The 23,245-nt window shown below is 37.8% G+C and overlaps 3 protein-coding genes across 3 annotated transcripts; 2 read left to right on the top strand and 1 right to left on the bottom strand.

Moving 5' to 3' along the window:
• The first annotated feature begins 1,085 nt into the window (after positions 1-1,085).
• LOC142962893 (immunoglobulin kappa light chain-like) lies at positions 1,086-3,764 on the top strand. Its single transcript, XM_076103575.1, has 4 exons — positions 1,086-1,613; positions 1,716-2,051; positions 2,138-2,254; positions 3,751-3,764. Exons 1-4 carry the CDS (start codon positions 1,190-1,192, stop codon positions 3,762-3,764), a joined length of 891 nt encoding a protein of 296 aa, XP_075959690.1. The 5' UTR covers positions 1,086-1,189.
• Positions 3,765-9,414: 5,650 nt separating this feature from the next.
• On the top strand, positions 9,415-10,952 carry LOC142962892 (immunoglobulin kappa light chain-like). Its single transcript, XM_076103573.1, has 4 exons — positions 9,415-9,838; positions 9,941-10,276; positions 10,729-10,845; positions 10,933-10,952. The coding sequence occupies exons 1-4, from the start codon at positions 9,415-9,417 to the stop codon at positions 10,950-10,952; spliced, it is 897 nt and encodes a 298-aa protein (XP_075959688.1).
• A 2,996-nt stretch (positions 10,953-13,948) lies between these two features.
• LOC142962381 (uncharacterized) lies at positions 13,949-16,531 on the bottom strand. Its single transcript, XM_076102819.1, has 6 exons — positions 16,489-16,531; positions 15,840-16,169; positions 15,292-15,651; positions 14,684-14,818; positions 14,504-14,547; positions 13,949-14,422 (listed from the first exon to the last, which is right to left on the bottom strand). The coding sequence occupies exons 1-6, from the start codon at positions 16,529-16,531 to the stop codon at positions 14,288-14,290; spliced, it is 1,047 nt and encodes a 348-aa protein (XP_075958934.1). The 3' UTR covers positions 13,949-14,287.
• Positions 16,532-23,245: the final 6,714 nt, after the last annotated feature.

The raw sequence follows: 23,245 nt of genomic DNA, 5'->3' as shown, positions 1-23,245 counted from the left end.
TTCAACGAGGCAAGTGGAATGCTAATTATTCATTTTCACAATAAAAGCGTGCAGGAGTACTGCAGATAAAGGTGCAGGAGGAGTTTGGACACAGAAAGGTGATACTAAGGTTATGGACTGTTGGTCACAGATTGCTCTGACTGCACTTGTCTGGGGTTAGCAGCTTGTCTTTAGGGGTCGTTGGTGAGAGAAGGGAAGTGCACCCAGATATCTGGAGCAAGAGAAGAACATTTAGTTAACTTTCCCATATATACGAGACTCTCTTGAAAATGGGATTTTTAATCTCAATGTCACTATCCTAGAAAATTAAAGGTTAAAAAAATACTCACGTGTACGTAGAACAGATAACTGATATGATTCGTAGAATTTGTGTGAAAATCATTCATCAGATTTTGGTGATGTGTTGAATTTTCATTGATTTTGACGAAATAAAAAAATAACCAGTTTTCGCAGCACGTTGGCTTTTTTAGATCAAAATCCAATCATCATTTCTTCCTCTCAAAAAGATATGACGTGAGCTTCCATAAGTAGGTAACAACTAATTTTAACCAATAATATCATGACATCCAAACATCAATTAATCTCTAGCTTGAAGCAACAAGAGAGGTGTGTGTGAAGCCACAGTCTGCAGCTCTCTTTTTAAAAGGTCCAATCAAATGTGAAGGATTTGATTTAAATCCTTCTTGAGATTGTACATCGCTCAAATACTTCATTTCACTGGGGGATAAGTCACATTACAGAAGCTACAGATGCTCTAATTTCTGTTTCATTGGCTTCATAAAGTCAGAAATCATGATGATAGAGAAACCTTAGTTGTTGCATTAATTAACATATTGTCCTTCAATTTACTTTTTTATGCATAGATTCATGATAATTCATGTACACTTACTATAAAGTAAAACACAAGAATAAAGAATACATGTGCATCTAAGAGTTGTTCAAATTGGATTATAGATTTGCTCAATTTAAGAGGAAGTGCATTTACTGCTTTTCAGCCAATCAGGACGATTTCCACTTTGATGATCTTGTGACTAAACCTTCTTTTAGGTAGGAAGACATCAGTTGTGCAAGAGACGGGTGTTTTACCACAATGATCGGAAGACTGGCTGTTTTGGTTCTTCTAAGTACAGTGTGTAAGTGCAACTTCAAACATTATCGTTTCTAAAAGACAAGTCAAAATAATAATCTGATGGTAGATACTTTACGTTTTTCCTGGTTTTTGTCTTGTTGTGTTGTCAATTTGTTTTTATTTGTTTTGTTTTCTTCAGATCTGATTCAAACTGCAGAGGATCCTGACCAGCTCTCTTTGACTTTGGCTGAACTTGGTGGAAATGTTACGTTGAAGTGTTCAGTTTCTGAGACGGAAAGGACATTCTTTTACTGGTACAAGCAGCCTCTTGGATGTATGGTCCAAACGGTTGCTACAGGATCTTACAATCAACTAAAACTTGTTCCGCAATTTAATAACTCACGTTTTAAAGTCACAGAGAGGGAGAGTCAGTATTTTCTTACCATCAGAAATATCAGCAAAGAGGACGAAGCGACATACTTCTGTTTCAGTGGAACAGGGTATTCACAGAGTTTTGGTAATGGCATCTTCTTGGCTGTTAAAGGTAAAATATATTTTACTTGCAGTGTTTATGCCACATTTTTATGTCATACAAATGATTTAGATAACTAATTCCTTTTGATGTCTGTTTACCTGAATCATGCAGATCTTAATCAGCAGAAATCTTTATACGTGAAACAAAGTCCGGAGACTGAGTCGGTCCGGCCGGGCGACTCAGTGACTCTCCAGTGTTCACTTCTCTCCAAGAACAAAGAAAACAGAGTCCAGTGTCCAGGTGAACACAGTGTGCACTGGTTCAGATCTGGATCAGGAGAATCTCATCCAGGCATCATTTACACTCACAGTGATGAACAAGAAGAAAGAAGTTGTGTCTACAGTCTGTCCAAAACTATACAGACCTCCTCTGATGCTGGGACTTACTACTGTGCTGTGGCCACATGTGGAGAGATCCTGTTTGGTGAAGGAACCAAAGTGGAGACAAGTAGGTTTTAAAGTATGTTGAATAGTGAATTCTTCAGTACATGAATGAGGTGTTAAGTGTCTATTTTGACATTTCTCTAATTCCAGGCTCAAAACTGGAACTAGTTGTCATTGTGCTTGGAGTCCTGTTGGCCTGCTGTGTGACTGTGATTGTCCTCCTTATTTTATACATAAATCGAAGGAGAGTTTGTGAACATTGCAAAGGTAGGTTCCCCAAATGTACACAGACTTAATTAAGCATTAACTTATGTGCATGTTAATGAAAATAATACGCTTAATTTGTCATTACAGTTTCTCTGTTTTGTTTATGAGCTGTTGAACAATTGTATTCTCTATCTTCTTGTCTTTTTCACCACTGTTTAGTAAGTGTAGGTATAATTTATCAGTTTTAGCCTAAAGGATATAAACTGTGAGCTTCTGAATAAATGTTTGGCTCGTTAAGTCCAGAGTTATTGAAAGTAACTAAAGTAAGTAAAATGTATTCATAATAGCACCAAGATCACAAAGTGCTTCACAAGAATATATTATTAAAAATAAAACCGTAAAAACAGTAAAATATAACAACGATAGACCTTAAAACACACAAACGTAATAAACAAGGTAAAATGTCAAGGAAAAGCATTCCATAGTTTCAGAGCCAACACTTCAAAGGAAAGGTCACCTTTTATTATCCATCCACATCTTCTTTAGGACAACATAGATGTGTGTTGTAAGTATTTTAATAAGAAAAACTCACCACAACTAAATATTTTCGAAAAATAAATGTTCTGTATGCAAATGTATCGTTTTGAAAGATACTTTGTCACACAAGAATCTGACTTTTACACCCTAAACAGACAGTCTCCGCATACATTTTGGAAATGTAAATCTATACTCTGTAAACTAACTAATAACTACAGTTTAATGCTAAATTTGTGATAAAAAGGACATGATATTTTCTGAGATGAATTCAAACTGCGTAGTCCAGCAAAAGAGAAAGACTTAGAGGATAGACTAACAACCTTAAATGAACAGTGTGTAGGGTTTAGGGAGATCTACTAGCAGAAATAAAGACTCATACTGAACTTCGTTTTCACAAGTGTATTTATAGCTTAGAATGAGTTTGTCATATCTATATAGGGAGCGGGTCCTCTTCATGGAGTCCGCCAAGTTGCACCACAATGTCTCTACAGTAGCCCAGTATGGACAATCCAAACACTCTTATGTTACCTGAAGGCCACAGTAGTTCTCCAGCATGCTTGTGAAACTGGTAACATGAGCCGCAGAATGCAAAACTGTGGTCCCGCGAGCCAACCGTCTAACTTTTGTTGCCCAAAAGTAGCGTTTTTATGATAATAGCCTCTGAGTTAGGCGAAAGGTTTTACCACGGGTTTGCTTTCGGCGACTCACGTTACTATAGAAAAGAAAGGAGTTAGTTGAGGTGTATTCAGTCGGTTGCAATCTGCAACAGAAGCACTAGCTGCTACAAATCCTACACTGTCCCTTTAAAATTCAGTTAACATTCGTCACGACATTCTGATTTTGACTACTTTTGTGATAATACGTTTTTGTGTCCCAACTAAATCACACAGAGCTTATTATAATAAATCAGATGATACGTTACTGCATTCTAGCAGTGGATAGTTCATGCTGAGGCTGGAGGCATATATTAAAAGTATAATTTAACACTTAAACCCCATGTAACATTTTCCAACATACAGCACCCAACAACTGAATGCCTTAGTTGAGTTTTTTAGTGGCCAGCATTAGAAGAGTCGCATGAGATTCACAGGAGTGAATGTTTAACTGTAAAGCACAGAACTGAAAATGTGAGGTGTTGTGTGGTTGATTACACATTGATCACATTAATATATGACAAGTTCCCAGTGTGTGAGCACTTTCTGAAGGCTTTGCTTTTATCAGCAGAAGCGACAAGTGCCGCCCGTAATCCTGGACATGACAAGTCGACAGTGGATCAATCAGCTGACCTGGTAAATATGTTTACAACCTTGATACTAAGCGCCAAATTCAGAGAGTCAGAACTGTTACACTATTCTTTGTATTACAGTTCTAATCTATAAAAGTGTATTATAAACAGACAGTTATTATTTGCAGGACGGTGACAGAGATGCAGTTAATTATGCAGCACTGAATTTCTCCACAAGAAAAGCGAGAGGAGTGAAGAAAAGAGAGTCTCCCAAAGAGTGTGTGTACTCTGCTGTGCGAGTAGACTACAACACACAGCACCACCTGTAGGCGGAGCAAGGCCTGCATGTGAACTGAACCCCATGCGTCTTCATAGGGTTGGACTTTGCTCAGCTTTGCAGGTTTATAACAAATGACGAGAAGTTGATATTTTCATTTTAGATGAAGTGCTTCCTATTGGTCAAGGTCATCTTGTGATAAATGTCAGCGCGCTATAATGTGACTGTTTTTTTAATGAAAGCCATGACACCACAAACCTTCTGCATGGGAGTAGTTTCATATAAAGTAATGAGAGCAGGCAAAATACAAGTTACTCCCGTTCTCTAGGTGTGTGTGCAGGTTAACGTACAAAGATTCTGAGGGGATAGTTAAAACTCAACACGTGCGATACATCTATTGAGTATTACTGTGGTGCTATGAATGGGTGAAATCCAGCTGATCCATCACTGCCATCTGTTGGTAAAAACCACATGAGTCATCAAACAGCAGATACAACTTACAAAGTCTTTGTTCATTAGCTCAAGTAATATCAATATGTTTGTTTATTTAATCAATTCTCAAAATGAATCAGATCAATCAAAAATCACTTTAAGTTTGTGGTATACATAAAGCTATTAGATTCAAAATAGCCATAAAGGAGACTGGAAGACAGAAGAGACGTTTCAAATAACCCAGGACAAATTCAGATACTCCACTTCATCAGTTATGACCCGCCCACTCTTTCTGACATCTTTAGTGAAACACATCAGCAGGAAGAGTTCAGCAGACAGAGAGCTGTTACACCATCCTCTATGCTGACACATGTTGTATCATTTAGAGTTTCAGAGTCACCTGACACACGTGTGTTCCTGGGGTGATACAATAGTAGGGATACTTCACAATTGAACACAATCCCGTACAAATACATCTCAAACTCATCAAAACAATGGCAGAGGAGTCCGTAGACACTGTCTTGTGTTTGTTCCTACATGCATTGCTGATGGTGGGAATGGTAGTGGGAATTTAGTGTTGTTCTTTTGTTGCTGAAAGAACAACACTAAATTCAGGGTGAACTGGGTGGTTATTTTTGGTGCTTTATTGTGTCTGTTTTCCTTTCACAATGTGTAAGGTTTTGATTTACCACAACTAATCTTTTATCTCTGTAACCTGTAATGTGCATTGTACCTGCTAAATAAACAATAAAATAAAAAAAATACCAGAATACATTTGTATGTTGCCCTGTACTTTCTTGTGTGTGTGTGTAAAAATAGGCATTAACGATCACCACTGACAAACAAATGACGCGTGGAAAGTTGAGCATGGTTGTGGTTTGGCTGCCGAAATGAGGTGTGATTTCAAACCCCTTTTACTTCCTTTCATTCTCACCATTTTAGTCTGAGTGAGGGGGGTTATGAAGCAAACAAAGTGCAGTAGACAAAGTACAGTTTCATGGTGCAGCAGGCTTTTATAAAACCACACCTGGTCAGTGATCCAGTATTTAAGTCATGCATTGTCAGTGAGTGATTGTCCGGGTTTTTATTTTATTTGGTGGTTGTTGTTGAGGGACAGAGGAGTGCTACACACTCACTGATCCAACCCAGATCTCGGTGAAGATGCTGCACATCCATGTTTTCTTCTACTGCTGCAAAATCTCCATTAGTTATTCCTGCCACAAACACTCCCAAATATATAATGCGTCTGTTTCGGACACACACATTCATGCACACACACACACACACACACACACACACACACACACACATTACACACACTCACGAGTGAAACATGCAGCTCAAAGAACTCATGAGACATAACTGGTCTTTGGTAAATATGTTCTCAGATGTACATGATGTGGCAGCAGGGCAGATGGAAACAGTATTAACACATTACCACTGTGTAGTGAAAACGGTAGACTCAAAGGTTACCGCTTTTCCTTTCATTTGCAGTGTGATGCACAGTGCATGTAGCGGACCTATACTCCTTAAGAATAAAACAAATGTACTGCAGTCCAATTGCGGGCAAAATGTAAACGATCAGTTTTAGTGGTTAAACTAAAATTAGCTTTCTGCTGCCTCTAGTAGCGTTTCCCCCTCTTGCACCACAAACCTCACTACATATCCTGTTGATACTCATAGGCTGTTCTCTTCCAAGTAAGCAGCTTCAGTGGCTGGTCAAAGGCAGAAACGGCTCGCCTGTCAGTGTAGCTGTTGCGTGTGGCTTTGCTTGTTGTTTTCAACGTAAATTGTCTTTACAAAGTGCTGAGACTGGAAAGACAGTGGTTGACCCCACTAGATGTTTACTAATACATTATTTTGCAAACATTCCTGAACAAAAATGCACTTACAACATAATCACTGCCCAACACTGCACCAGACCGAAATCATGTCCTGCAGAATCACAAATTCATAGAGATATTGTGCTGAAAGCCAAATAAATGGTCCTGACATGTCACTTTCGAATGAATAACCAACATACACTGATAAACTAACCCAAAAAGAATTGGACTTTACAGAAATAAATGTAGTGAGCCCATGTAGCAAAAAGTTTTAAACAATAAATTCCTAATAATTGGGTACACTGTTGTGACAAGAGTTAGTTTTCTTTTGTGGTTTGCTGCCTGTACACATCAGTTACATGATGTTTGGTAGTCTTGTGTTAGTCAGGTCAGACAGCTTTGTAACAACCAGTCAGGAGATTCTCATCCAGGCATCATTTACACTCACAGTGATAAACAAGAAGAAAGAAGTTGTGTCTACAGTCTGTACAGAACTATACAGACCTCCTCTGATGCTGGGACTTACTACTGTGCTGTGGCCACATGTGGAGAGATCCTGTTTGGTGAAGGAACCAAAGTGGAGACAAGTACGTTTTTACAGTTGAACAAAAAGTATTGTATTTTCATAAATTGTATTTCAATATTTAAAAAAAAACAGTTTAGTCATTAAAACGTCACAGCTAGCTAATGTGACGGCACAGACCTGTTACTCAAAGAGGCCACGCACTCAACTATGCAGAACTTTTAGCCTTAAATAATACAAACCGCTAAGTTGTACAATGATTTAACACACCCACACCTCCGCACAACCCTGCAGAGGTGCTGCGTTGCCGGATTTGTGGACGCTCCATCCTGTCGGCCCCGTGTGTTACTCGCTGCTGCTCTCAGTCAGACACAGATAACATCACTCTGCACACAGCAAGGAGAGAGAGAGGAGCAGGGGCAACACTGAAGCACATAAAAACACAGCGATGTAACAACCCGTTCTCATCCCAGGTTGTCAGAAATGGCCGCTTTGTATCACACAGTCGCTAAAGGGGGGCTTGTGCCTCTGTATCGTGACAAAGCGGTGGTTTTTGACAACCCGACATGGGGCTCAAAGGCTCTTTAATGACGCCCAACAACGTCACAAACACAGCAAGATAAGAAGCAAAGAGGAAATCCAGGCAGAGGGCAGAGTCTCTGCAGAGACACCACCACACACTAGTGGGTCATAGTGATGATTGAAAGGGATTAATGTTCAACAGTCTACACATTGTTGTTGAGGAAAATGGTGCAAATTATAACTTTAAATTCATGAATCATCTGACAACTTATTGTTCCCTTCACACGTTTACCGGAAAGGTGCCCAACATTTAGACTTGAAAACCAATAAAGGTCTTCACTCATATGACATCATCTCAACTATTTCATGAAATTCCATAATTCAAATTATTATTACGAATTATGATAAATTACACATTTGATAAACTGAATAATACTAATCTGCAGTATTTAAGCTATTTACCAATGAGTCACCTAAAAGTCATGGATGACTTCATGGAAACAAGGAGTAAAGAGTTAAATACCTGCTGACATTTTTAAATTACTTTCAGGAACAATTCAGGATTGGAATCCAGTTAACATCATCCTTGGGGCGCTGTTGGCTCTCTGTGTGATTGTGATTGCCATCCTTGTTTTCTCAAGGAACTGAAGGTGAGTTTAGTAAACTACAAAGACGGAGAACATAACTGGAATCTACAGATATTCTTGAATAAAAATCCAGGACGTTACAGGAAGCCTCTCTGATACCATTTACTCTTGGTCTTGTTGTCACAGCTCTGACTATTAAAACTATTATTTTTAGGATGGTGACACAGAGGCACTGAACTACTCCATCACTGGATCTATCTACAATGAAAAGGAAGAAGAAGGAGAAAAACAAGTCAAAGGAATCAACGATCGGCACTGATTTCTGTTTGGGTGAAATCCACTGATTGTAAAAAAAGACAGTTAAACTCTTTGTTAGATTTTGGAAAGCCAACATGTATTATATGGATAAAGTGTGTGTGAATGTTTTCATCTTTACATGACATTAGTTGTGCATTGTTTATTTACATTTAAGGTTGGAATTATGTTTCTTCAAAGATACACAGAAATATTATACTCAAAATCCATGTGAGTACAAAAGACATGTGATGTGTGTTCAGAGGTGTCTGCGTGGCCTGAGGAGCGAGCTCCAGCCTTAACTTGTGTTTACTAATGTTGCTTTGTTGAAAGAAGAATGAATATATCTGTTGAGGCTTGGAATATTGACTGCATCATGAAACATTAATGAAAGTTTAAATAAAAAAGGATGATGTCAGAAATCTTCCAGAGTCATTCTTGAGAAAATCCATGTTGCTAAAAGAATATCCTGTGTGCACAATAAAGTAAGCTGTTTGCATCATACAATGTGAGCAAGTGGGTCTTATCCTGCTTTTAGCACTTAACCACGTATTAAATTAGTTTAATATTGATCTGCCGCCGTATCGAAATATGGGCGTTCTAATTTGACAACTGATCGTTTGAAAGCTGCTTTGCAGCAACTATTGTCCTTCAATTTACTTTTTTATGCATAGATTCATGATAATTCATGTACACTTACCATAAAGTAAAACACAAGAATAAAGAATACATGTGCATCTAAGAGTTGTTCAAATTGGATTATAGATTTGCTCAATTTAAGAGGAAGTGCATTTACTGCTTTTCAGCCAATCAGGACGATTTCCACTTTGATGATCTTGTGACTAAACCTTCTTTTAGGTAGGAAGACATCAGTTGTGCAAGAGACGGGTGTTTTACCACAATGATCGGAAGACTGGCTGTTTTGGTTCTTCTAAGTACAGTGTGTAAGTGCAACTTTAAACATTATTGTTTCTAAAAGACAAGTCAAAATAATAATCTGATGGTAGATACTTTACGTTTTTCCCGTTTTTTGTCTTGTTGTGTTGTCAATTTGTTTTTATTTGTTTTGTTTTCTTCAGATCTGATTCAAACTGCAGAGGTTCCTGACCAGCTCTCTTTGACTTTGGCTGAACTTGGTGGAACTGTTACATTGAAGTGTTCAGTTTCTGAGACGGAAAGCAAATTCTTTTACTGGTACAAGCAGCCTCTTGGATGTATGGTCCAAACGGTTGTTACAGGATCTTACAATCAACCAAAACTTGTTCCGCAATTTAACGACTCACGTTTTAAAGTCACAGAGAGGGAGAGTCAGTATTTTCTTACCATCAGAAATATCAGCAAAGAGGACGAAGCGACATACTTCTGTCTCAGTGGAACATCGTATTCACAGAGTTTTGGTAATGGCATCTTCTTGGCTGTTAAAGGTAAAATATATTTTACTTGCAGTGTTTGTGCCACATTTTTATGTCATACAAATGATTTAGATAACTAATTCCTTTTGATGTCTGTTTACCTGAATCATGTAGATCTTAATCAGCAGAAATCTTTATACGTGAAACAAAGTCCGGAGACTGAGTCGGTCCGGCCGGGTGACTCAGTGACTCTCCAGTGTTCACTTCTCTCCAAGAACAAAGAAAACAGAGTCCAGTGTCCAGGTGAACACAGTGTGCACTGGTTCAGATCTGGATCAGGAGAATCTCATCCAGGCATCATTTACACTCACAGTGATAAACAAGAAGAAAGAAGTTGTGTCTACAGTCTGTCCAGAACTATACAGACCTCCTCTGATGCTGGGACTTACTACTGTGCTGTGGCCACATGTGGAGAGATCCTGTTTGGTGAAGGAACCAAAGTGGAGACAAGTAGGTTTTAAAGTCTTTAATGTTGAATAGTGAATTCTTCAGTACATTTTAAACATTAAAGCTGGTAAGATTTTATTTGATACATATGTATGAAATGCATGAAACATTTAAATTATTCATGGTTGCGTCTCTAAATATATATATTCAGCATCTTTAAGTCAGACAGAATCGCAGCTCTTTGACATGTGAAATGTTATTTGAGGGAGAAACATTGTTTTTTGTGTGCCTTTCTTGTATGCGTCCATTTAGTCTCAAGACTTTTGATGAATGAGGTGCATGGAAATAAAAATGATTAAAACTCCATACTACAACAAATGGAAGAAGGCTAGTTTCGACTTAGATAATACATTCTGCTTGTTGAAAGTGTCTTAAAACAGCCAGGTTTTGAGTCACTTAAATAACTAACATGAATGAGGTGTTAAGTGTCTATTTTGAAATTTCTCTAATTCCAGGCTCAAAACTGGAACTAGTTGTCATTGTGCTTGGAGTCCTGTTGGCCTGCTGTGTGACTGTGATTGTCCTCCTTATTTTATACATAAATCGAAGGAGAGTTTGTGAACATTGCAAAGGTAGGATCCCCAAATGTACACAGACTTAATTAAGCATTAATTTATGCGCATGTTAATGAAAATAATACGCTTAATTTGTCATTACAGTTTCTCTGTTTTGTTTATGAGCTGTTGAATAATTGTATTCTCTATCTTCTTGTCTTTTCACCACTGTTTATTAAGTGTAGGTATAATTTATCAGTTTTAGCCTAAAGGATATAAACTGTGAGCTTCTGAATAAATGTTTGGCTCGTTAAGTCCAGGGTAATTTAAAGTAACTAAAGTAAGTAAAGTGTATTCATAATAGCACCAAGATCACAAAGTGCTTCACAAGAATATATTATTAAAAATAAAACCGTAAAAACAGTAAAATAAAACAACGATAGACCCTAAAAACACACAAACGTAATAAAAAAGGTCAAATGTCAAGGAAAAGCATTCCATAGTTTCAGAGCCAACACTTCAAAGGAAAGGTCACCTTTTATTATCCATCCACGTCTTCTTTAGGACAACATAGATGTGTGTTGTAAGTATTTTAATAAGAAAAACTCATCACCACAACTAAATATTTTCGAAAAATAAATGTTCTGTATGCAAATGTTCGTTTTGAAAGATACTTTGTCACACTAGAAGAATCTGACTTTTACACCCTTTAAATAAACAGACATTCTCAGCATACGTTTTGTAAATGTAAATCTATACTCTGTAAACTAACAAATAAACTACAGTTTCATGCTAAATCTGTGATAAAAAGGACATGATATTTTCTGAGATGAATTCAAACTGCGTAGTCCAGCAAAAGAGAGACTTAGGGGATAGACTAACAACCTTAAAGGAACAGTGTGTAGGGTTTAGGGAGATCTACTACCAGAAATAAATACTGAACAACGTATTTACAAGTCTATAATGAGCTTCGAATGAGTTTGTCATATCTATATAGGGAGCGGGTCCTCTTCATGGAGTCCGCCAAGTTGCACCACAATGTCTCTACAGTAGCCCAGTATGGACAATCCAAACACTGGTTCTTGCAAGAAAATTTTGCGCTTAAATGTTACCTGAAGGCCACAGTAGTTCTCCAGCACGCTTGTGAAACTGTGGTAACACGAGCAGCAGAATGCAAAACTGTGGTCCCGCGAGCCAGCCGTCTAACTTTTGATGCTCCAAAAGTAGCGTTTCTATGGTGAGGATGGCCTCTGAGTTAGACGAAAGGTTTTACCACGGTTTTGCTTTCGGCGACTCACGTTACTATAGAAAAGAAAGGAGTAAGTTGAGGTGTATTCAGTAAATTAAAAGTATAATTTAACACTTAAACCCCATGTAACATTTTCCAACATATAGCACCCAACAACTGAATGCCTTAGTTGAGTATTTTAGTGGCCAGCATTAGAAGAGTCGCATGAGATTCACAGGAGTGAATGTGTAACTGTAAAGCACAGAACTGAAAATGTGAGGTGTTGTGTGGTTGATTACACATTGATCACATTAATATATGACAAGTTCCCAGTGTGTGAGCACTTTCTGAAGGCTTTGCTTTTATCAGCAGAAGCGACAAGTGCCGCCCGTAATCCTGGACATGACAAGTCGACAGTGGATCAATCAGCTGACCTGGTAAATATGTTTACAACCTTGATACTAAGCGCCAAATTCAGAGAGTCAGAACTGTTACACTATTCTTTGTATTACAGTTCTAATCTATAAAAGTGTATTATTAACAGACAGTTACTATTTGCAGGACGGTGACAGAGATGCAGTTAATTATGCAGCACTGAATTTCTCCACAAGAAAAGCGAGAGGAGTGAAGAAAAGAGAGTCTCCCAAAGAGTGTGTGTACTCTGCTGTGCGAGTAGACTACAACACACAGCACCACCTGTAGGCGGAGCAAGGCCTGCATGTGAACTAAACCCCATGCGTCTTCATAGGGTTGGACTTTGCTCAGCTTTGCAGGTTTATAACAAATGACGAGAAGTTGATATTTTCATTTTAGATGAAGTGCTTCCTATTCGTCAAAAAAGGATATGAAGTGGCAGCAAATGACTCAGAATGTGTCACCTTAATAAATGTCACCCGCAGCTTTTGGGGCAAAACAGAGAGAAAGGGTTATTAGTCAGCCCTTCAGAGACTTGGTTTTGTTTCCTCACAACATCAACAACACTTTTTGAAGGTATCATAATCATTGTGAGCACATATTATACGGAAAACAAAGTTCCCAGCGGGAGCTAAATGAATCCACACAGCAGTAAGAGGAAAGCTGATTCTCATATGAAGTGCTACAGGCAGACCTTCTATCAGACATAAATGCCATGTGTGATAACAGCCACATTCCTCTTGACACCATTGACTCAGAAGCAGATAGGAAAACCTTTTGACTACTATCAGCCTGTAGAATACATTATAGAATACAAGTAATTGCTAGGTTTGCTAATGGTTTTACACAAATTGCTACTTTTATCATCTTCTAAAATGATTAACTGAAAAAAAAATTTAAAAGATGAAATTATATTTTTAAATAAAAGGGACCTAATTCAGGTGTAAGGTTGCATACTTGAGTTCACTGTTGTGTAATTCTACTTTTTCAGATCTACGTTGCATTTTCACAACTGTATCATCTGCATATAAAATGTTATTGTATGTAAATGTGGTTGTATGGTGCACTTCATTATTTTAAGGGTATAAGGGGAATAAATCAATTTGCAATTATCGTACTTGTTTCCTCAAGCTGCCTTTTCTAGTCTTGTAGATACATGAAAAAATAAATAAATCTGAATCTACTTTTTTTCACCAGAATGAAAACAATGCAGATCATTGCTTCTTCCCTTTAGTGCCCCCTACAGGCTATCCTGCTCTTCACAGCCACCCCACTGAATCACTGTGAACTGAATTAGTTCACAGTGATTCCACTACAAACCACTATTGTCCGACTTATTGATTGACCAGTAGAAATGGTTGGTAAACCTCATTGAATGATAGTTAAATGTGGCTCTTACACATTGTGATGTATGGTGATCATATAGGAAAAGACCAAGCATGTTTTAGTCATGACGTGGTTTGCTAAAATTCTGAAAAATGTTCACAACAATTTCTTAAAGTTTGAGTGGACAAACGACAATAGATAAGTTACAATCAATAAACTTTTAATAGCGTTATTATACTTAAACACAAACGAAATATAAATGCTTCTTTATTTGTGGTCTCTGTTTGGAGACAGAAATAGCTGCATGACGACGCCACAGATTTACCTTTTGATATTCTTGTTAATGTCATTATGACTGCAGTAGCATTTCCTGTCATGCATTTCATTAACCAGCACCACGACATCTTATCACTGTCAACTAGTTTTTCATGTAAGCACAAGAACAAAACATTAAAGCAAGACACATATGCACAAACAGCCTTTAACTTTAAAAAGAATAACATCAGCTATCACATACGTTACAAACTGATCTCAAACAGTCCACTTAACATGCTAATCCAACCCAAAAGCCTTAACAGCAGCATAGATCCTCTCTCTCTCCGCTGCTTTTGCGTTCCTCGTTCCACCGCTGCCAGATTCCATCACGGTAAAGACGACAGTAGAATAAATCCATGTGTCTTCATTTCTCTGAAGAAATACATTGCACATGATGTAAGATGACAAATACCAATAAAATACCAATAGTGTTTTTGGATAAGTTGATCTTACCTTTAAATTCCTTTTTGCAACATTTTCAAGCAGGGAAACAGCAGCTACATTATGAAATAAACAAAAAGAATATAAAGAGATAAAAATGGATACGGATGCACTACTTTGTTACAACACTAATGATAAAATATAAATACATATATGCATGTGTGTGAGAGATAGAGGGGTAACTTTTATTACCTTCATTATTGCAAAAATCACACTTGTTTTTCTTGGTGGCGTAAATGAGGACGGCTGCAACATTCACACTTATAGTAAAGACAGCACACAGCAGGACCAGAAATATACCGTCACCAAAGGACCACCAGCCGGTTTCTGAAACATGAAAACAAACAATGACTTTTAGTAAAACTAAATGAAAATGTAATTCCTCCAAAGAGGATTTTACTTGTTTCAAGTATTTCCCTACAATCAATCTGTATGGATTATTCTTTGACTTCTGACCAAGACTAACACTTAAATATGCACATTTCCATATTAAACGAATTTACCACACAGACTTGCCAGTGGGTTGGTAATTATTAACTTATGTGCAGAGAAACCTTGTTAAACCCCACAGAACTTTATTCTGTCATTAAGATAGGAAGATACCAAATATGACGGTGTGTAAAATGATGCCGAAGATATCTAGGATATTTTCATTCGATGGAATGTTGCTGCCATAAAAACTAATATACTATATACAGTATATCATGCTGTCAAAGAGTGTATGATATTTTTCAACTTTAAAAACATTTACGGTGGCACTAAAAGGGAGACAACCGGTGAAACAAAAAAATGATAGTTACCTTCTATGTCCAGTTTTGTTCCATTTCCAAATAATATCTCCCCGCATGCGGCCACAGCGCAGTAGTAAGTTCCAGCATCAGAGGAGCTGACGTTCTTAGAGAAGCGATAAACACAACTCTTCCGAGTGTCGGTTCTCTTCTCACATTCCTCATGTCCATTTCCTCCAGCGTACATGATGTTTGGATAAGATTTATCTGTTCTGACTCCAAACCAGTGCACACTGTATTCACCCGGACAGGACTTATTGTGAGAGTCAGAGAGGACCGAACACTGGAGAGTCACGGAGTCTCCGAGATGAACTGGATCAGATACTGTCGGCCACTGAACAACAGTAGAGTCTCTCATCATCTGAGTGTTTCCTACAAAATACCAAAGTGGAAAATGTGAAAAGTCGTCTGTATCACCTTGAATTCATAAGCAGAGTTGGACCATCAAGATAGAAATGTCAAAATAGATGTTGAAGTTGTAAATGAACAAAGTGTCACGACGCCAAACATCCGATATTTGTGATTCTACACATTACTGACAGTTCAGAGACATGTATTACCTTTTAAAGACAAATATGTGCCACTCCACTGATCCTTACTCCAGGTAGTGACTGCACAGTGATACAGTGCCTCGTCTTCTTCGGCTGTCTTCAAAATGGTCAGAGAGCTCATGGTTTCTGTATGGTTTGCATAAAGTTGTGAGGGGTGAAACCCTTGCTCAAACATAGGTTGTGCAGTGCCTTTCATCATTGTCGTGATTAATGTAAGAGTATCACCAATTCTCTGTCTGTACCACTTGACTCGTGTGTTGCTATAATGCGAATCAGAGAAAACACATGTGAAGGTTGCAGGTTCGCCAAGTTGAACTGTGGTCACTGAGATCTCTGCATCTGTATTAAAAGACAATGGAGAGTATATATTTGAAATAATAATAATCTTGATTTATATGAATAATGTCTAAGAACAAACTATGTATTACATTCATATTATATACACACATTGACTTCTGAAACTACAGCTAGAAATATAAAGTTGGTTTGAGTTTGTATTACAGATCAACTGTTAAGAGAAAGGCGGCCATACTTTGCTTACTACTAATTATTAATCCCGCAAGGGGATTCATTACTTAAGTAAGTATCTATCTATCTGAACTTTTTTCCGACAAAACACTCATAGTGAATAGTTGGAACAGAGTAGGATAGCACTTACATCCTTGATGGAGAAGAAGTAGAGTAATGCATAAGACGATCATCCTGATGTCTCTTGCTAGGACCTTCGTTGGGTTTTCAAAAAGTAAAGGTGATGATATAGGACGGTGGTAACGGGTCAGACCCTCACAGGAGGGAGGGTTCAAAACTATGCTTCCTGTCACAATGTTCTTATGCAACTTTAAGACTTTTGTGGTTTGTGGTCTGTTCAAATTGAGGACCGGAATGCCAAAATGCAGCACAACCATTTTTTTTCAAAACATTAAAACGCAGTTTAGTAGTGTAATATACGTATATACACACACACATATATATATATTTTAGGATATTTCCCTCCTACGTTGGTTTCTATAACGTTTCTATAAAAAGTAAAGACGTCGACCTGCTGACTAGATGAAAAGGCAAAGGATCACCAACATTAGGACAATAAATATCTGAAACACATTTTATGCAGTATGTGTATAGTTGTCAAAACAGCCAAATAAGACAAAAATGTCAACCTGACGGTGATGCAAGAAAAAGATAGCAAGAGAAATCAGGGCGTCACTAAAGTCATTGAGGTCTCTGTCACAAGCCAACATTTAGTCTGTTATAAAAGAACTCTGGTGCGGTTAGTTTGGGCTGTTGTGATGTAGTAATCGTGCTCTGGTGCAGACCACAACAACTGGTTTAAGACCGCTTGCTAGAGATGGTCTTGAGCATTTCCAAATGAACCCTATTGCAGTTTAATTACTGTGAGAACATAATCTGACCAAGTTACAGGAAGTTAACCGAAACACAGGCTGCCTGCGCGGACATTTGTTTAAATGGACACAGGTAAAGTCTGATAGCATGAGTGGGAGCAGACTAACTTGGACTTCTGCAGACGACCGATGGACATCTGGGCCAAAGAGAACATACAGAATGTGCTCTCAAGACCAAAAAGAAATTCACTCCTTCATACACGGTTCTCATCAAAACTATTTTTTATTTGGTCTGCTATAATTTGGGCACATTGAAACTGAAAATGGATTAAATAAAAAAAATATACAAAAAGTATCAATTTCACTCTGAGGCTAAGGTTTGTGAAAGCCTGAAGAGTAACCCTCGAGGTTAGTTGTTAAGATACTTCAGTCTGGACAAAGCTTTATGTATCTCAGTATGATGGTGAAATAGCAGCACTAAAATGCAAAGTGCGGTTGCTTGTTAACCCACTTTCAGTAAGGAAATGGCTGCATGCATGACATGGGAAACAAGCCAAAGAAACGGTTTTAAGCCATTTTCGTTTTCTGAGAATTGGGGGAAATACCCACACTCGACCTGATGAACATTAACTTGGTTACGAAATGATCCTAAATAATCAGACAAATCACATCAATGTATCAACACTGTGACAGTGGATGTGTGTCAATCCTGTGGATGAACCATTTTGCCTTTTCAACACACAAAACACATTCGACTTAAACTTCTTTTCTTTCAGACAATTTGGAAAGGAAGGTTTCGGCCCATTTCTTAGTGCAGTTGTTTCGTCTGTGCCAGAGTTGAAATGACTGTCATCAGCAGCCTGGATGAACCGCAGCACAAGGGACACAGCAACAGTGCTTTGTTCAAATGCTTAAAACAATGTTCTCTTTTACATCGACGTCTTGTGGTTGTGCAAATGATGACTGCCAGCTCTTCGGGGCAGAGGCATTAGTCACCTATCACAGTAGATGGTTGGCCACACAAAGTGACTTTGACACACAAAAGAAAGCTTTAATATAAACTTTCCAAATAAGAGCTTAACATTTACATACAAAAGATAAACAACATACAGAAATAAAACAAAAATTAAAAGACAAAAGGATCTCATCTAAATATAGACAGTAACTGACACATTTGTCTTATAACATCACATATCATTTTGCTAAATATCTGCCACTTAGTGTAGCACTCAAGCATTAAACAAACATTATTTATCTTCGGTGTACATGTTGCTGTTCCTATCCCAAAACCCTGACATCAGAGTAGATGCTCTCTTCCTCGACTTCAGCTCTCCTTAAACTCCTGTCAGCTTTCTTTCTGATGAAGTTTGTTACAGAATAAACCAACGAGTCTTCATCTGCCTGTAGGAACATATGGTAAAACATTATGTCAACATAAATGTACCAACTAAATCTTATCTTTAAAATGACTCACCTGCTGATCAGCCGTTGTTGTTGCAGCGTTTGTTTGCAGGGCAGCAGCTAGATAATAAAATGATAAACCATGAATAATAATCAGTATATACAGTTCTAATGCATGGGATTTCATTTTATTTTGAAAATTAATGATAGAAACACTAAAGAAACAGCACTAATGTTCATCGAGTAAAATTAACTAAATTATAGAGTTATGTTAGTTGTATTACCATTACAACAATTGCACTTTTTCTTCTTGATGGCGTATATCAGTAAGGCTATAACAATCAAACTTATAGCCAACGCAGCACAAGACAGACACAGAATTGTATTGGCCCAATGACAATCGCCAAACGACATGTTGGAGGCTGAAATATTAAGAGCAAACGATACAAGTTAACAAGGTGTAAAAGTACATCATTAATCTTTCATTTTGTAAAGACCCATTTTGCCTCTTGGTAAGATTATAAATATTTAATTGAAGCTGATTTAGTAGATTAAATATGCAAAATGATGGTTACCTTCAATGTCCAGTTTGGTTCCATTTCCAAATAATATCTCTCCACATGTGGCCACAGCGCAGTAATAAGTCCCGGCATCAGAGGAGCTGACGTTCTTAGAGAAGCTGTAGACACATTTCTGTGGAGAGTGAGGCTCAGGACTCTTCTCACATCCATCACTGGTTCCATGTGCATAAATGACACTAGGATAAGATTCATCTGATCCGGCTCTGAACCAGAACACACTCTGTTCTTCTGGACACGTTTTATCCTCAGAGTCAGAGAGGACTGAACACTGCAGAGTCACTGAGCCTCCTGGACGGACTGGATCAGATGTACACTCTTGTATGATGGCAGTGATATCAGGTTCTGGTCCTGGATAAATAGGAAAACAATATTTATGTATTTCCATGATATAAAAAGTGTGTTGCAAGTACTCACGTAGTTTTTCAAAGATATGAATTAAACCAAATGATAGCACAAACCTTCCCTTAGTGGATTATTACATGATAAACCCTATATGGCAATACGTATGAATAGTAAGGACACACAGGATGTCAAAGAATGACTAAAGATTGAATTATATAAATAACTTTTTATAGTAATGAATGAAAGACAGAACAGCACATAGTTAAAAGTTGCAGTAGGAAATTGAATGTTGGGTATGAACAAGGTGAATATTGCTTAATTTACCTTTGACTCTCAGGAAGGTTTTATTGAAAAACGATGTCTGTAGTTCAACCACTTGGTGACAGTAGTAAAATGCAGTATCACCGAGTTCTGTTTTGGTAATATGTAGAGCAAATGTTCCGGGTCCTTGTTTTGCTGTAAAGCGACGAGTTTTAAAAATGCTGTAATTATCAAAAGTATAAGTGGATGCTAAAATTTCAGGGAAGTTTCCAACAACAAGTCTGATCCAAAATAAGTATCCCGTCGATGAAGAGTGGCGGCTGCATGTTAGAGTCACATCTTCTCCAACACAAACTGTCTTTGTCACAAAGCTTTGGTGGTCTGTGCATCCTGAAAAACAAATTGCATGCGATACAATTACGCCAAAGTTACCCTAAGAAGGTGACAATAGTTGAAACATAACAGAAGTGAAACTGAATTTTGGACGCATACTTACGCACAATTGGGAACACGAAAGCTACGCAAAATATGATCAGCATTTTCTGGTTAATCCATTTGAAACAGCACTTAATTTAGATCATACTGCAGGATGATTAGTCTTAATGTGACTCTCAAATAGGAGGGAACAATCTCAGAACAATCTGATTGGTCTGTCATCACGTTGGTTTGTAGTTCTCCACCTAAGTGGAAATGCTCACAACCAAGTCTTTACAATCTGCACACATGACATCACCAGCAGTGTGGTTTGAAAACCGTTTGTATCCTAAATATAACCTCAACCGAAAGAATATTCATTTCAAACACTGCATTAGATTTCCAAAACATTCAGAGAGCAACTTCTGCTGTTGCTCTCTTCTGTGGGATGATAAAAAAAAATGTTCGAAACCTTTGAAGAGGCAGATGAATTACAACATTAAAATATGTTTTCTATCAATTAAATATTTTCCTGTGTGGTGTCGTTTTTAGTTGTCACAGTGTAAAAGTAGGAGTGACAATATTCACGGGATTTTGGACACTTGTGACGCACCTAAGGCCTTTTACACAATAATAGCCTTTTTTTTTTTATTCACAAGATTCACTTTAACACAAAAGAAAACTGAAACGCTGTAGAGAACCCATTCTGATTCACAGAGGATGATCTTTTCATTCATCATGAGTCAGGCTAAACTATCCTCTTCTTCGCTGTGTATTGAAGGTCAAAGTACCAACTTGAGAGTGCAGCGATAGGGGGAAAAAATGGGCAGACAAAATCTGACTGTGATCGAAACTTTGTCTATTTAAATTGTGTGGTTTGGAGTGAGTTAGTGTATGACTGTCAACTGTCCACGGCCTGAAGCAAAGAGGCTCCTAACAAGCAAAAAACAGGTTTCATGCATCAAACACTGAATTATTCCCTTTAGTTTGGACTACAGGTAAAATAGTGAAAACTCAAGATGCAACTACAAGATGTGTGTATATACTTACTTTTGAGTGAAGCAACTTCCTGTGTTTTCTTTGGTATTTTTGTTTCTCTATAGTAGCACATTGCATTAATATGTGCTAAATGCATCTCCCATGTTGACTTTGGTTGTTACTTTCTGGCCTTCCAACGAGGGAATCTGTTCTGTTCACACACTGTTAAACACAAATAGTCCCCCCCCCCCCCCCCCCCCCTCTCTCTCTCTTTACTCTGCTGCCATCTTCTGGTACAGGTTCATTCAAACCTACCACAATGTTTGACTGGTTCAATTTCTAAATTGTGGACTGCAAACATTCATGTAATCTCAGTATCATAAGACATCTATGCTCAAACAATGCGGGTTTTAGTTGAGGTATCTGTTCAGCCCCTGGTCCCCCACATCACATTTGTGCTGGTGAATTGTTTAACGGAGGATACAGGCAATCTGAGTCAGTTTGTAAAATCGGTAAGTGTATAGTGTGTCATGTTTACTATGTTGTCTAACTCAGATGATACAATATTTTTGATTGTATCAGTGATGTAAGGGTTTGTGTTCATAACGTTTAGTTTTCCTTTCAGTGTCAGTAAGTTGCATGCTGTTTGACAGTGGAGGCGGACCAATTCAGAGTCTGTTTTAGTAAAATGTGGTCTAAGGGAAGAGGGGGCCACATTCAGTACAGAACTGGCAGAGCAGGTAGAATTAAAAAGGCTTTAATTAGCAACGGACGGTCCTTTGTTGTTTTTGTCTTGTACTCCACAAGTCTATTATATTTCAGCCTTCCCTGAGAAAAAAAGACCAAGAAGTTGCAACAAAAAGTCTTTTATGTGCTCAACAGGTCGGATCAATCTAGTCTCTGTATCAGGGCTTTATTTTTGTTCTTTACAATCAAACCAATAGCTAATGTCCATTTTTAAAAACACGATACATGTGTACATCTTATTATTGCTAACGGAACAGCTCTAATAAAGAGCACATTCTTTTTTCACTAGCTTTAACAGTTGCCCTTATTTCAAAAGGTCAATGACCAATGTAAACATTGTTAGTGATCTTGTTTCCAATATTATTCACATCTACACTGTGAATTATTGTACATGACTGCTTAAAAAAAAACAGACAACAGTATGCGGTCAAATGTATTTTATTTAACAAGAGCCTGAAGAACACAGCCACTGTTGAGTCAGTTTTCAAAGTGTACGATGTCTCTGTCATAGTGCACAGGAAAGCCGTCCTTACAGTCGATTGCAATATATCTGGTGTATCGCTTACCGCTGTACTGACAACGTGGAAGCTTGACATTGTTTTTCAGTTTACAGACAATAAGGGGGAAGGGTTGGAGGCTTTTTCTCATCTGACCAAATGGCTTTCCTGCCTTCCCACAGATGGCTTTGATAGGTTTGGTGGTGGATAGGATGAAGGTATTGGTCTCCTTACAATCATTATCGTTGGTTTTGATGTTACGTTCTCCTATCACCTGGTCACATCTGTTTTCACTCATCTTGTTGATAATATGCTGGTTTATAAACTTCTTGTAACGCTCGTTTGTCTGAGCGAGCACAGTAGCAGAAAGCAGCAGCATACAAGCAAATGGGATCCTCATGATTCTCTGGTGGAGGAAATATGGAAAAAATGTCCCGTTAAGATTCAGCAGCATAGGGAATACACTGCAATATCAAAACTATCATTATTATTCATATGTTCCATATGCAAATACATTTTGCGAGACAATTGGTGTAGTAGCATCACCACTGTTATCAAATTATATTAAGAGCAGAAAACAATGAAAGCTATTAACCTCTTCCGACCCATAATTCATATTTTAAATATTATGCAAAATAAGATAATTAGAGCATTTAAAAAAGTCCTTAATAGACTTCACAAGCTCTGTAAAAATCCATAGAAATATCGTGAAAAAAAAAGAGTGAAATACTGGTAAAAATAAGTCATTACGAATTTAGTTTTTATGTACTGCAGACCTGCATATCAATCCTTGAAGCTAAGATGCAATACAGCCACTGAATAAAAGCCCTGCATGAACTCTAATCAGCTGGATA

The sequence above is a fragment of the Anarhichas minor genome, unplaced genomic scaffold, assembly GCF_050575085.1.
Source record: "Anarhichas minor isolate MPS153535 unplaced genomic scaffold, ASM5057508v1 ptg000028l, whole genome shotgun sequence".
Taxonomy (NCBI): domain Eukaryota; kingdom Metazoa; phylum Chordata; class Actinopteri; order Perciformes; family Anarhichadidae; genus Anarhichas; species Anarhichas minor.
The sequence above is the reverse complement of the archived record's forward strand: the minus strand, read 5'-3'. Positions and strand labels throughout refer to the sequence as shown.

Excerpts from the sequence above, each read along its gene's own strand:
- LOC142962381 (XM_076102819.1), bottom strand. The coding sequence starts at position 16,531 with ATGATCGTCTTATGCATTACTCTACTTCTTCTCCATCAAGGAT. Across the intron at positions 16,170-16,488 it reads ACTTCTTCTCCATCAAGGAT|ATGCAGAGATCTCAGTGACC; the intron begins GTAAGTGCTATC and ends CTTTTAATACAG. Across the intron at positions 15,652-15,839 it reads CACATATTTGTCTTTAAAAG|GAAACACTCAGATGATGAGA; the intron begins GTAATACATGTC and ends GGTATTTTGTAG.
- LOC142962892 (XM_076103573.1), top strand. The coding sequence starts at position 9,415 with ATGGTAGATACTTTACGTTTTTCCCGTTTTTTGTCTTGTTGTGTTGTC. Across the intron at positions 9,839-9,940 it reads CATCTTCTTGGCTGTTAAAG|ATCTTAATCAGCAGAAATCT; the intron begins GTAAAATATATT and ends TGAATCATGTAG. Across the intron at positions 10,277-10,728 it reads AGGAACCAAAGTGGAGACAA|GCTCAAAACTGGAACTAGTT; the intron begins GTAGGTTTTAAA and ends CTCTAATTCCAG.
- LOC142962893 (XM_076103575.1), top strand. The coding sequence starts at position 1,190 with ATGGTAGATACTTTACGTTTTTCCTGGTTTTTGTCTTGTTGTGTTGTC. Across the intron at positions 1,614-1,715 it reads CATCTTCTTGGCTGTTAAAG|ATCTTAATCAGCAGAAATCT; the intron begins GTAAAATATATT and ends TGAATCATGCAG. Across the intron at positions 2,052-2,137 it reads AGGAACCAAAGTGGAGACAA|GCTCAAAACTGGAACTAGTT; the intron begins GTAGGTTTTAAA and ends CTCTAATTCCAG.